This window comes from Mesoplodon densirostris, chromosome 8, assembly GCF_025265405.1.
Source record: "Mesoplodon densirostris isolate mMesDen1 chromosome 8, mMesDen1 primary haplotype, whole genome shotgun sequence".
Classification (NCBI taxonomy): domain Eukaryota; kingdom Metazoa; phylum Chordata; class Mammalia; order Artiodactyla; family Ziphiidae; genus Mesoplodon; species Mesoplodon densirostris.
The window spans coordinates 81,466,854-81,481,198 of record NC_082668.1 but is presented as its reverse complement, the minus strand read 5'-3'; the positions used below and the strand labels follow the sequence as shown (position 1 = coordinate 81,481,198).

The 14,345-nt window shown below is 35.5% G+C and overlaps 1 protein-coding gene and 1 long non-coding RNA gene across 2 annotated transcripts in view; one reads left to right on the top strand and one right to left on the bottom strand.

Moving 5' to 3' along the window:
- Positions 1-14,345, top strand: part of IFIH1 (interferon induced with helicase C domain 1) — a 56,466-nt gene that overhangs the window by 38,080 nt on the left and 4,041 nt on the right. The window contains exons 6-13 of the mRNA XM_060106421.1: positions 2,309-2,519; positions 3,567-3,784; positions 4,931-5,047; positions 7,477-7,600; positions 8,128-8,391; positions 9,673-9,932; positions 12,403-12,552; positions 13,616-13,777. Coding sequence (XP_059962404.1) covers positions 2,309-2,519; positions 3,567-3,784; positions 4,931-5,047; positions 7,477-7,600; positions 8,128-8,391; positions 9,673-9,932; positions 12,403-12,552; positions 13,616-13,777 — 1,506 coding nt within the window. The remainder of the gene's footprint in view (positions 1-2,308; positions 2,520-3,566; positions 3,785-4,930; positions 5,048-7,476; positions 7,601-8,127; positions 8,392-9,672; positions 9,933-12,402; positions 12,553-13,615; positions 13,778-14,345) is intronic.
- The window catches only part of LOC132494957 (uncharacterized), a 28,660-nt gene continuing 14,641 nt past the window's right edge, over positions 327-14,345 (bottom strand). The window contains exons 2-3 of the long non-coding RNA XR_009533186.1: positions 3,705-3,764; positions 327-640 (exon numbers count right to left, since the gene is read on the bottom strand). This is a non-coding gene — a long non-coding RNA (uncharacterized LOC132494957). The remainder of the gene's footprint in view (positions 641-3,704; positions 3,765-14,345) is intronic.

Sequence of the window (14,345 nt, the reverse complement as noted above, 5' to 3'; positions counted from 1 at the left end):
TCACATTATCAGGTAATTAAATTATGAGGAGTATAATGCACATTCTTTGATGTTTGCCCTTGAAACTCTTCCTGCCAACTCTATTTGCCACACTGTACACTCCTGGGCTTCCATTGTACAAATTCTCCTAAGATATGACTTTCAAGGTGGCCTTTCCCCAGTATAGGAGCTATTCTGAATGACTAGTGATGTGTAGCCTTGAGGTGTCAACTCAGCCACCTTCAGCAGGCACTACAACATATAGAGAGTCAGCTCTTTTTTTCTCTACATGCAACAAAATCTTTATTAACACTTTGAACAGGTTCAGCTATTACCAAAGCTGGTAATTTCTAAATGTAAATTGGGGTAGAGCGAAGAGTAATGACATCATTTGGGCATTGTGAATGAAAGACTGAAGAATTGACAGCCACCCCTCCGACAGAGGAGCAGGTGCAAGGGCAATGTTTTCTGGAAGTTGTAGTCAGATAGAGTGAGGCTATCTTCCATCTGCTTGCCTGTAGAGATGAGCTCCGCTGGCCAGTGGGGATGCCTTCTTTATTCTGGATTTTAGCTTTCACTTATATTTTCCACGATATCACTGGGTTTCTCCTCCAGGGTGATGGTCCTTCAGGTCAGGGTCTTCACGGAGATTTGCATTTTCCTGTTAGCGAATGTGAAAATACTGTGAGTCACCAATCAGGTGGAGTCACCTCAGTGCCAACGCACTCACTGGACAGCCTCTCTGAAAGAGTTCTCACTGATTTGGTGTTTTTGTTTTTGTTTTGTTTTTTAATTGAAGTATAATTGATTTACAGTGTTTCAGGTGTACAACACAGTGCTTCAGGTTTTTATATGTATATATATTATAATACTCTTTTTCAGATTCTTTTCCACTATAGGTTATTACAAGATATTGAACATAGTTCCCTGTTCTATACAGTAGGTCCTTATTATTTATCTATTTTATATATAGTAGTGTGTATCTGTTAATCCCAAATTCCCAATTTATCCCTCCCCCGCCTTTCCCCTTTGGTAATCATAAGTTTGTTTTTGTTTTCCTTTTTTTTTTTCTTTTTGACTGCACCACGCAACTTGGGGGATCTCAGTTCCCCGACCAGGGATTGAACCTGGGCCATGGCAGTGAAAGGCCGGAATCCTAACCACTAGGTCACTAGGGAACTCCCATAAGTTTGTTTTCTATGTCTGTGAGTCTATTTCTATTTTGTAAATAAGTTCATTTGTATCATTTTTTAAGATTCCTCATATAAGTGATATCATATCATTATTTGTCTTTCTCAGTCTGACTTACTTCACTTAGTAGGATAATCTCCAAGTCCATCCATGTTGCTACAAGTGGCATTATTTAATTCTTTTTTATGGCTAAGTAATATTCCATTGTGTATATATACCAAATCTTTTTTATCCATTCATCTTCTGATGGACATTTAGGTTGCTTCCATGTCTTGGCTATTGTAAATAATGCTGCTATGAACACTGGGGTGCATGTGTCTTTTCAAATTAGGGTTTTCATTTTTTCCAGATATACACCCAGGAGTGGGATTGCTGAATCATATGGTTACTGAATTTTTATTCTTTAAGGAACCTACTATTTTGTTCTTTCTCAGCCACCAAAATTAGTCCAGCAGTCCATCCCTTCACTGCCATCCTTTCCCTTAGGCAATGTCTTGCCTCTTCACCTTTGGTTTTCTGCTTCCTCCAATTCCTTAGGCAGGTTGCCTCTGGCCTGATTCCCAAAAAATAACTCTACAGAACAATTCATAAGAGTCCTATGAACTGTTATACAAAATTTAAAGTACTTTGCTTGGTGTTCATAGCCCTTTATAGCTTGACCCTGTTTTACAATCTCAAAATTTATTTCTTATTCAGCCTTAGTTCAGTTTATCTCTTCACTGACCCATGGTTTACATGATTAAAATTCCTCCTAAACCCCTCTTTTGAGGGGTCAGTTGCTTCTTCCATTTTGCTGTCACTTTCTATGTGTTTCCAAGGGAGAATGATCACATTGCGTTGTGATAATTTGTTTTGTTTTGTTGATTCTTGGTCCATGTGCTCAACTAGAATGAGTTCCTGACATTTGTCAACCATAATTTAAACATCTTTGTGTCCCAGACACAATGTCTACACCTAATAGACATTCAGTAAATGCTTATTGACACGTGAATGAATGGAATGATGGATAGGTTGTTACACCTAATTAACTGATAATGCAAACACCTCTGTTAATGCTTGACACATAGTAGGCCTTTGATCAATACTCCTTTTGTTTGACAATGCTCTTTCTCTCTTTTTAACTTTGGCATTTTTAAAGGTACCATTAGTTGAACAGCTCTTCCGCAAAGAGTTCGAACCATTTTTGAAGAAATGGTATCATGTTACTAGATTAAGTGGTGATATCCAATTGAAAATAACATTTCCAGAAGTTGTCAAGTCTCATGATGTTATTATCAGTACAGCTCAAATCCTTGAAAACTCACTTTTAAACTTAGAAGAAGGCGAAGATGATGGTGTACAGTTGTCAGGTTGGTTGAAATGTTTATTTTTGTAAAAATAATTAGTAATACTAAAGGAAGTAACAGAGGCTGTATTAGTTACATACTTTTTAAAATGTTGATTAATTTTGATTTATTATTTTTTATCAATTTTTAATTGATGTATACTTGATTTACAATGTATTAATTTCTGCTGTACAGAAAAATGATTCATTTCTACATATAATTCATTCTTTTTTATATTCTTTTCCATTATCATTTATCATAGGACATTGAATATAGTTCTCTGTGCTGTACAGTAGGATCTTGTTGTTTATCCATTCTAGGTATACAAGCTTACATCTGCTAACCCTAACATCCCACTCATTAATTTTGATTTAGATTGTCTTCCATTGCTTAAGTTTTCATTCAAACCCTTCTTCCTTAGGGAAGCAAACAAAAAGTTGGATAAGTTCTTAATTAGATCACTTTATTCTGCATAAGAATATCATCATTAAATCAAACACTTACTGGACTTTTCATTTACTCTGTATTTTTAATTACTGACAAGTTCTTTTTACATATTAGTGGATCCTGTTAGATATGCCTTCTTCTCCATAGAATAAATACAATCCTTTCTATTTTGTGGGGGATGGGAAGAAAAGGTAGGGAAAGAAGTATATATAATCATAATAATTAAATGCAATGTTAAAACAAGGTAAAATTATTCCTTTTTAAATCATGTTTTTCATTTGATAGAATGAAAATAAAATTCGCCAACTTAAAATTAAATATTTTTTAAAGAACAAAAATGTAATCCTGAGAGTTTTGAGGAAAAAGCCGGGGTTTGAAGTCCATCCCATAACAATTTTTAGATCTATAAATTTTCCAAAACTCATCTATTAAGTGGGGATAGTGTCTAACAGGGATAGTTTCATGATTAATATACACAAACATCTGTATATACAGGTGGCTAGGATATTACATTTCCCCTTAAAAGGTGAAAGGTGCTTGGCTGCTCAGTTTCCTAGCTTAAAGGTACTTTTACACTGTACCTTGCCAAGATGGACAAATGAACCATTTGAATTCTCTTTTAAGACTTTTCTCTCATCATTATTGATGAATGCCATCACACCAACAAAGAAGCAGTCTATAATAACATCATGAGGCGTTATTTGAACCAGAAGTTGAAAAATAACAGACTTGAGAAAGAAAACAAACCAGTGATTCCCTTACCTCAGATACTGGGACTGACAGCATCACCAGGTGTTGGAGGAGCCCAAAAGCAAGCCAAAGCTGAAGAACACATTTTAAAAGTAAGTAAGTCATTAACTTTATGCATAACCAAGAAAACCAAAGTTAAAGAAAATGCCAGTGCTTCTTGGGTAAGATTAAGTCCAAGTGCCATGGCATGCATGAAAGATGGTATTCCATGATCATCACTTAAGTGAAATCTATACACTTCAAAGTAAATACACTCAATCTTCTACAAAACAGTAAGTGCCTTAATAAATAACTATGACACAGAAAAATATCACAAAAATTGTGGAAAGCAAACATAATTAGTGAAAAATTGGGACAAATGAAATACCTTCTTTTAAATATCTACCCCTATTGTTAAACGTAATGATCTACTTGATATAGAAATATGCATAAACTATGAAAGTTTCTAATTTTTATACACATTCCATGAGTTTCAAAATTGTATTTTCTTCTGTGCCTTTTTTTTGTTCTGTGTGATACTCAGATTCTGGGCAATTCAAATTAAATAGGAAAATGGAGATATGAGAACCTTTAATTAAAGGTGTATTTCTTGTCAGCTGCCCCCAAATGGTAACAACACATAAAGTACTGTTGTTGATCTCAAGCATTGAATGAATTCAGAGTAACTCACAAAGTATGTTGGCACCAAGGCATTGCATTTGTATTTTAAGTCCCTTTAAGTTGAAGTAAGTAAAAATCATATAGAGTAGACAAAAGCACAATTATTGGGTCCAACATATAATTAATTACTAGCATTTAGGACTAACTCCAATCCAAATCCAGGCACATGGGCTTTGGCTGCTCCTGTCTTTGCACTGCCCTCTTTTATATGTAGAAGAAAGTGGTAATATGATCCATGGATGTCAAGATGAGCCTTAAAATGCCTCATGTAATATGGTTAGCTCATAACCATTCTCTTCCCATCTCTGCAATTTTCTGTACTCTCCAGCTGGAAAATGGAATGTAAGGAATGAAAATAAATACTTTTTTGTTCTGGAATTTTTCACGAACTTGATTTAGAAGTTCTTTTTTTACTCTATCAGGATAAATGTTTTTGGTTAGTCAGATCCACAGTAAAGCAATACTAAAATGCTATGTTTAGCAAATCATGCTACCTATTTCTTACATGAGAAAGAATTCTACATTGAATCAATTGAAAGGGAAAAGTATTTGAATATCGAAAAATGTCTCTTTTTCAGATATGTGCCAATCTTGATGCATTTACCATTAAAACCGTGAAAGAAAATACTAATCAACTTAAAGACCAAATAAAGGAGCCATGTAAAAAGTTCGTAATCGCAGATGACACCAAAGAAGTATGTGCTTAAATTTTTATATTCATTTGATGGATGATACGGTACACAACTGAACAATGCAAAGATTATTTATACTGACCATCTGAAGAATGTTATTTTAAATTTTTAGCAAAAAAGTTACAGTTTTATTCCTTTTTTATTGATACTGGGCAGCAAAGCACTGCTGTGAAGTCTCTCTTCAATTCTCCTTTCAGTTTTCTAGTTTATATGAAGAGTAGCTCAGTAGTTGGTTGACTGCATATGAGCCACAATGGGGTAGGGGTGGCAGAGGGGATGAGGAGGGTTGTAAGGCTAAACTAGAGGGATCACCATAGTTTCTTTTATTCTTTTTACTTTCTTGATGAATTCCAGAATTGATTTCCTGACATTGAACAGAGGCAACAGATTACAGTTGGCAATGATAATGGGAATCCTACCTACCTGACACATTTACTTTCTTATGAAATTACTTACAGTAAAGCAGTGAAATATTTAATTTAATGGTATTTTTGTGATGAACACCTTCACTGATTATAAAAACCAACTGAGAGTCAGTTTGAACATTATAACCAGTACATTATGTCAGTACTTTCTTTTGTAAAATATAAAAAGCATCATAAATTTTAGCTGTGTGTACTTGATAATAAGTGTAATCTTTGCAAATCTACCTCATAAGGACGTTGAATTATGAAATATGCAGAACAGATAACATTGTGTTTGAAATGTAGGAACTGAACTAACATTAGCAACCAATTGCCATAGGTCATTCTTTTTTGGAAATTCTGAAAAACAGCACTATCTATTCCAGCTGAAGTGGCACATTTGAATGTACTTTATTTTTCTTCACTTTTTGTTACTTATTCAGTTTTATTTGATAAGTTTAAATGCATGTTTCTAATTGTAATCATTAAAAAAAATCCACAACATCTGTGGTCATCCATTTACAATGCTTGGTGTCAGTTTATTGATCTCGTAAAAATAAAATACAGTGTGTGTGTGTGAAAAAAAAAGTGATGTCAAAAAACCCTAATATAGTGTTATATGTCAGTTATATCTCCATAAAAAAGCAAAGTAATAGTTATTAATCTGTTCTCCTATATAATTTATCTCTTGTATATAATTTTTTCATTTTGAGAATGTTATAACTGTTTGATTCTTGTATGTAGGACATACCTGAGTTTTAAATCTCACAGCATTTTACCTTTTAATTGCTATATTTATCTCATTTATATGTATGTGATAATGAATATATTTGACCTTCAGTCTAAAAAAAAATCCACAACATCCTCAGAGTATATTTTATTTTATTTATTTATTTTTAAATTTATTTATTTATTTATTTATTTTGGCTGTGCTGGTTCCCAGTTGTGGCACGCAGACTTCTTGGTTGTGACATGAGGACTTCCTAGTTGCAGCATGCGGACTCTTAGTTGTGGCATGCATGAGGGATGCATGTGGGATCTAGTTCCCTGACCAGGGATCAGACCCGGGGCCCCTGCATTGGGAGTGCAGAGTTTTACCTACTGGACCACCAGGGAAGTCCCCTTAGGGTATATTTTAAAAGAATTTGCTATCTTACCTTTTACCTTAATTAACTTTGGTCATACTTTTTATTGAAGCATAACACACGTACAGAAAAGTTCAAACTCGTAAGTGTACAGATTGCTGTATTTTCATAAACTGAACACACCTGTATAACCAAAATCCAGATCAAGGGACTTCCCTGGTGGTCCAGTAGTTAAGAATCTGCCCTTCCAATGCAGGGGGGCTCCGGTTCGATTCCTGGAGAGCTAAGATCCCACATGCTGCGCAGTGCGGCCAAAAAAAGAAAAAAGAAAAATCCAGATCAAGAGACAGAACACTGCCACAACCCTCAAAACTTCCCATTCTCCCCTCCAGTCACCCACCCGCCATGGGATGACTACTATCCTGACTTCTAACACCAAAGATGGCTTTTGACTGCTTTTGAACTTTATATAAATGAAATCCTATAGTATGTACTCTTCTGTGTCTGGCTTTTTTCAAAACTCTACCTTTTAACTTTTTATTTTGATAGAAATAATACTGAAACCAATTCTTCAAAAAGGAATGTTTTCTAAATTAAATTACAAGCTTTCTAGATAATTGGGGCATTACTTTAATATATATTTTAAAAATTACTATTAGCATTCAAAGTGTCTATCATTCATTAATTTTATTTTTGCAAACTTTTAAATTGGAAATTCCAGCAGGGATACCTGGTATTGGTGTGGTGTGGCTCGAGGGTGGAAGTAAAAGAGAAGCTGATAAAAAAAATCAGTGTACAAAGAGGTGATCAGAGTGACTTGTTACTTTGTATAGACAAAGATTCTGAATCAAATTTGTTATAACATGGAAATCATTTTAACAAAGATAATGTTATTCATTCAGCAATATAAACATGTAAGAATAAGTGTATAATTTGTTTTTAGGATCCATTTAAAGATAAACTTCTAGAAATAATGACAAAGATTCAAACTTTTTGCCAAATTAGTCCAATGTCAGATTTTGGAACTCAGCCCTATGAACAATGGCTCATTCAAATGGAAAAAAAAGGTAATTTGGGTTTTGACATAACACAATTTATCCCATGTTTATGCCATGATTCCAGATCACATATTCCCAAGCAAACTGAAAGTAAGTGTAAGAGCCAATGGAATTTCTGTGTTCTGAGTAGGACAAGGATAAACACGTTCTAATTCCTTATCTAAGGAAAGAGGCACCAATTCATTTTCTCTTTATCTCCAGAGCCTTTCACTTATTGTATATTTAAAATATTAAGATAAATATTAGTGTCTCTGTTTCCAAATGCAAACGCAAACAATATGTTTTTCATGCCATTCCTCTGAGTCAGCACGAGTCAAGTATGTTTTCTTGCTGACGCAGAATACAAGTAGCAAGTCTAGGAGTCAAAAAACTTGCCCCCTTTTAGTGCTCATGGCACGTTTTGAGCCTTAATTTGCTCATTTCAAAAACATGGTGAAACCTATTTTCGAGTCAGTATCATAAACATTTTCAAGTCCACAGCACAGTTGAGGGGGTGTTCTATCATTATTTCACTCTACATAACATATTTTTCATAGCTGCAAGAGAAGGAAATCGCAAAGATCGTGTTTGTGCAGAACATCTGAGGAAGTACAATGAGGCCCTACAAATTAATGATACAATCCGAATGATTGATGCATATAATCACCTTGAAACTTTCTACAACGATGAGAAAGAAAAGAAGTTTGCAGTCCTAGGAGATGACAGTGATGAGAGTGATGATGATGATGAAGATGCAGGTGATGAAAAGAAACCTTTGAAGCTGGATGAGACAGATGGATTTCTCATGACTTTATTTTGGGGTAAGAATCAGTGTAACATTTTTGCATGGTCTCATGCATTTACCTCTTTGGCATGAACCCACTGCTTCTCAAGAGCTCTCCAAAAGTCCTTCTTAAAATAATCTTTCATTATGAAAGAAGAAATCCCCCTCATATTGGGGCTATTTCTGATTGATGGGATTAAGTAGCCATGAGCTGTATGATCATAATTAATCATTTGGTCATCTGGTTTTATTGTCAAGATGACTGCAATAAATTTATCTTAAAAACTAGCCTAATTATTAGATACGGCACAAGAGTAACTGTAGTTGAACATCTTAGTACTTCATTATATAAAATCTTCCAGTTAGTTATTCACATATTTTACTAATTTAAACTATTTCTTGCAAATCAAAACTGTAATGAGGTATCACCACACTCAGTCAGAATGGCCATCATTAAAAAGTCTACAAATAGTAAATGCTGGAGAGGGTGTGGAGAAAAGAGAGTCCTCCTATACTGCTGGTGGAAATGTAAATTGGTGCAGACACTATGGAGAACAATATGGAAGCTCCTCAAATATCTAAAAATAGAGTTACTATATGATCCAGCAATCCCACTCCTGGGCATATATCCAGAGAAAACTCTAATTCTAAAAGATGCAAACACTGCAATCATAGCAGCACTATTTATAATAGCCAAGACATGGAAGAAACCTAAAAATCCATCAATAGATGAATGGATACAATATGTGGTATAGATAGATAGACAGATAAATAGATAGATATAGATATAGATAGATAATGGAATACTACTCAGCCATAAAAAAGAATGAAAAAAATTCCATTTGCAGCAACATGGATGGACCTAGAGATTATCATACTAAGTGAAGTAAGTCAGAAAGACAAATAATTATATGATACCACTTATATGTGGAATCTCAAATATGATACAAAGGAACTTATTTATAAAAGAGAAACAGACTCACAGACATAGAAAACAAGCTTATGGTTACTAAAGGGGAAAGGTAGTGGGAGAGGGATAAATTAGGAGTTTGGGATGAGCAGATACAAACTACTATTTATAAAATAGATGAATAACAAGGTCCTACAGTGTAGCACAGGGAGCTATATTCAATATCTTGTAATATTGTATTCAATATATTGTAATAAACCATAATGGAAAAGAATCTGAAAAAGAATATATATATAATACTTATATATATATAACTGAGTCACTTTACTGTACACCCAAAACTAATACATTGTAAATCAAGTATACTTCAATAACAAAGAAAATAAATAAACTAATTATTTCTTAAAGAAAATAAGAAAATGTTGAAAAAGCTGGCTGTAAACCCAGAACATGAAAATGAAAAGCTGACCAAATTGAGAAACACCATAATGGAGCAATATACAAAGGCCGAGGAATCAGCACGAGGAATAATTTTCACAAAAACACGACAAAGTGCATATGCCCTTTCCCAGTGGATTACTGAAAATGAAAAATTTGCAGAAGTAGGAGTCAAAGCCCACCATCTGATTGGAGCCGGACACAGCAGTGAGTTCAAGCCCATGACACAGGTGAAAACATCCTTTTGGATTTTTTTTTTCCTTATGCCGTTATTTCCCTTCCCAGTTTAGTTGTAGTCTTTTTTTCATCAATCTTCCCACCAACCCACCAATACTTTAATGGAATGAAACACTTGTTCTTGAAAGAAAATTGTTTAATAGCAATCAATCTGTGGTATTTGATAGGCTAACCATTGTTCTAGGAATCATTTTTTCCACATTCTTGGAGGAACTTTCTAGACTGAGTTTCCTTTGCAAAAAATGATTGACATTTAAACTTAGTAACAAAATGGGAAAACAATTACAGTATAAACATTTAAACTTAGTAACAAAATGGGAAAACAATTACAGTATAATATCAAGTGGAAAAATCAAATTTCCACAAAAATGTGTGCATTATAATTAGAATTATGTAAAATATGTTTGCATAGAATGAGATCTTTAAGGGAACTTGGAAAAATTAAGACATTTGATGTGTTAGAGATTTGGGACTATGAGAGATTTTCTTTTCCTTTTTAAGATTTGTTTTGTTTTGTTTTCAATTCATTATACTACTTTTGTGCACAGTATTAAAAAAACACTTGGGAGAGAAAAAAGACAGTCATAGAGATTATAAGCATGGGTGAAACCAGGATAGCTTTTAGAGTAAAATGTTCTTCTGAAGTCATATTGGTCCTCAGTCTTGCTGGACAAGGGGACACTTCAGTTCTGTTATGCTCATCATCATTTGGTCCACTGGAGCAAATTAAATCTGTTTTAATGTTTGATGAAAAAAGTCATTCTTGAAATTGTCCACCATAACTCTCAGTATACTCTCTACAAGTACTCATGTTAAAGTTGCCTCTAAAGTTTATGCCAGAGAAAGCATTGTTTTCTTTCAAAAAACAAACTCCTTGTTGGATAAGGAGTTTACATCCTTTTTTATGATGAGAGCTGGTTTACTTAATATGTTTCCCTTTTTGCCCTAGCTTCCAGGAAACTCACAGGCAAAATTGAAGTTCATTTTCTCAGCCTATGTGTTAATCCTTGCAAGTAATACACCTATACTCTTTCACTTTTGGTCCTGTTTTTAAGTTTTTATTCTATTAACTTTAGTGTTAAGACTGATTTTATGTGGCCTCAGCTCCTCTTTGAAAAGAGATGGGGTAAAAATGGAAGGTATGCATTCAAGCTAGTTTTTGCTCCTTATCCATTTCAGACTTGGTGGCTGCATGCCAAAATTTAGAACATGCCCCCTTCCTCACTCCCCACATCCTCACCTGTAAACTGAGCTGGACTTACTGGAAGAGGACTTAGGCATCTATGCGATATGATTTGAGGGTCTGACACTGTGTCTGAAATTTTCCTTATTAAAGTTTCTCCTGTGAATGAAGGCACAAACATCTGCTAAAATCCAAAGACATGTAAGTTTTTTATCAGTGGATATGAGTGCAAGGAGAAATTATCAGAGAAGACTGGAGAGCTATCTTTCTGCAGAATTCTCCAGCAGTTAGGAGTCAAATAAAGACACCTGACATGCTGCCTCTGAAAAGAAAGGGATGGGAATAGGAGAACATACGTTTGTCTGACAGGTGTATTTTTGTTTAATGTTTGGGGGCAAAAGATAGAGTGAATGTGCACCAAAGGCCACTGGACCAACAGCTTTGATAAGAATGGTTATGAAAATAAAACTCCACTGGCCACGTCAAGCTAGGATTATGCTCAATCATTCCTCCTATGCAAGGGCCAGAGTGCATATTTGATTTCTTTACCTATGTTAACTTTCAAAATTCAGATTTTTTCACAAATATAGCTGTTTTAATTATGTTTTTAATAACATTCTTTCATTTTTATTTATATCCTTTTGAACAGATAATATATTTACCTCTTTCAAAATTAATAAGGTACAGGATGTACCACTGTCCTCCAGTCTCCCAGCTCCCCTCGCTGGAGGCAGCCAATGTTTTCAGTTTCTTCCAGGAATATTTCCTTCTTTTTTTTTGTTTTGCTTGACTGTCTCTTAAAATGACCAAATGCAGTATACTGTGTGTATTTTCTCTGTGACTCAAAATTCAACTACATCTTTAAAATTGTCACTGCATCTTATCCTCTGTTAAAGAGTCTGAAATTAATGTATCAATAGTAAAAAGCAAAGCCTATTTTCGTTTCTCGTTGCTATATCCTCTTCTCAACTGAAAGCATCTCCTTTCTTCCTCCCAAGTCACCCATCAATTTGTTTCCTTGGCATAAATGATGGCCTTCCCACCTCCAGACTGGAGGATGGAAATATTTTTGTCATTGTGTAGTAATCCCAGATTGGAAATCAAATGTTGTCTCACCATCATGTCTTTGTTCAACGCCAAAAACAGATGGCAGCAAATCCGTGTATGATTTAATCCTTTAATTTACACTGACCAGTTGCAATTTAATATTTCTTTTCCTAATTAGGAGATTTTAATGTGTTTAGTGTTACAACATTTAATTTACTAAAATGTTTCTTCAGAATGAACAAAAAGAAGTCATTAGTAAATTTCGCTCGGGAAAAATAAATCTGCTTATCGCTACCACAGTGGCAGAAGAAGGTCTGGATATTAAAGAATGTAATATCGTTATCCGTTACGGTCTCGTCACTAACGAAATAGCCATGGTCCAGGTACATTCAAATACCTCGATTATGTTAATTTTTGATTTTGTGTTCTTGTTTTGTTTTCTTTTAGTAAAACAGCACACATAGTTTTAAAAATATATCTTTTCCTACGAAAAGAGAAATCAACCAGATAACCAGACAGCCACCACATTAAGAAATACTTGGATTTCGGGAGTCCATGTGTTATTCAGTGCCTCACTACTCAGAATGAATTTTTCATGAGGATGATATTATAGTTGATAGTGAGGTTCCTGGGCAAGGCTATAACATTTTCTGTTACTGAAAATGTACCTAGGGCTTCCCTGGTGGCGCAGTGGTTGAGAGTCCACCTGCCAATGCAGGGGACACGGGTTCGTGCCCCGGTCCGGGAAGATCCCACATGCCGTGGAGCAGCTGGGCCCGTGAGCCATGGCCGCTGAGCCTGCGCGTCCCGAGCCTGTGCTCCGCAACGGGAGAGGCCACAACAGTGAAAGGCCCGCGTACCGCAAAAATAATAATAATAATAATAAAATAGATAAATAAATAAAAAAGAAAATGTACCTAAATATTAGCACTTTATACAGAAGACTATAGAAATGTATCACCATGTTGAGCATGTTTTCATGGAAATATGTGCTCAACATTGAAGGTAGGATGCCAGGAACAGAGCAGCACTCTCCACAGCTCTGGTGGCAAGGTCAGAGATGCCCTTCTCCCCATTCATCCCTTCTACGAGGTGGGGGGCAGTGGGACTTTTCCACCCCAAATCACTGATGATGGTTCACAGGGTTTGAGAGGGGTGCCCCGGGGAAGAGAAAGGCAGGACAGGACGGTCTTGTGTTATTGTGGCTTTTGAAGGCTGGTGTGGGGATTTAACCACCCTCATTCTAGAACATTTTTTCTGCATTAAGGTACATTTTGAGTTTGAAATAGCCGACTAATAAAGAATGAAAAATAATTAACTTTACAGAGAATAGAGGGATCATTTAAGGACTGGGATACTGAGCAGTGAATATCATTCCAGGACAAAAATGGGAGCATTCACAGCAAGGCATAGTCCTTCATTGACTTGATTTCTTTCTGTTCTCAGGCCCGTGGTCGAGCCAGAGCTGACGAGAGCACCTATGTCCTGGTTGCCCAGAGAGGCTCAGGAGTTATTGAACGTGAGACAGTTAATGATTTCCGAGAGAAAATGATGTATAAAGCTATAGACCGTGTTCAAAATATGAAACCAGAGGAGTATGCTCGTAAGGTATTGTTTTGGGCCAACACTGAATTTTGGTTTTCCCTTTACAATGGCCGCCTGTGGTTACCATTGATATCTCTGTGGCTAAGTCTCCAGATAGAAATTGTGCTGAATTATAAATTCCTGTTTGATGAGCTGTGCTGAGTCCAGATTCACATACAAAGAATCAAGATCCATGGTGGGCAGAAATTGTCAGGGAACTGTTCTATAAACTTTGATAATATAAATTTAGGTTGTCCCTAATCCAGAAAGACTAGTGCGGCTCACTTGTTCAACTCTACCTGGTCATTTTGGTCTGGTCTAATCTGTACAGGTACAATTTTTTCATTCCAGAAATATCTTTGAAGTGCCTACTGTGTGTCAGGCAACATTGTAGAAACAGAACATAGCGGCAAGCAACGCAGATAGATCTCTGCTGTATGAAACTTATATTCGAGTACGTACATGGTGAGATTTGAGGAGGGGAAACAATAAACAGAAATAAGGCAACTAAAACATCGAATGGAAAGAAGAGCTGGAGAATTAGAACAGGACAATGTGAAACAAGCTTCTAGATGGGCACTTTAGGTTAGGT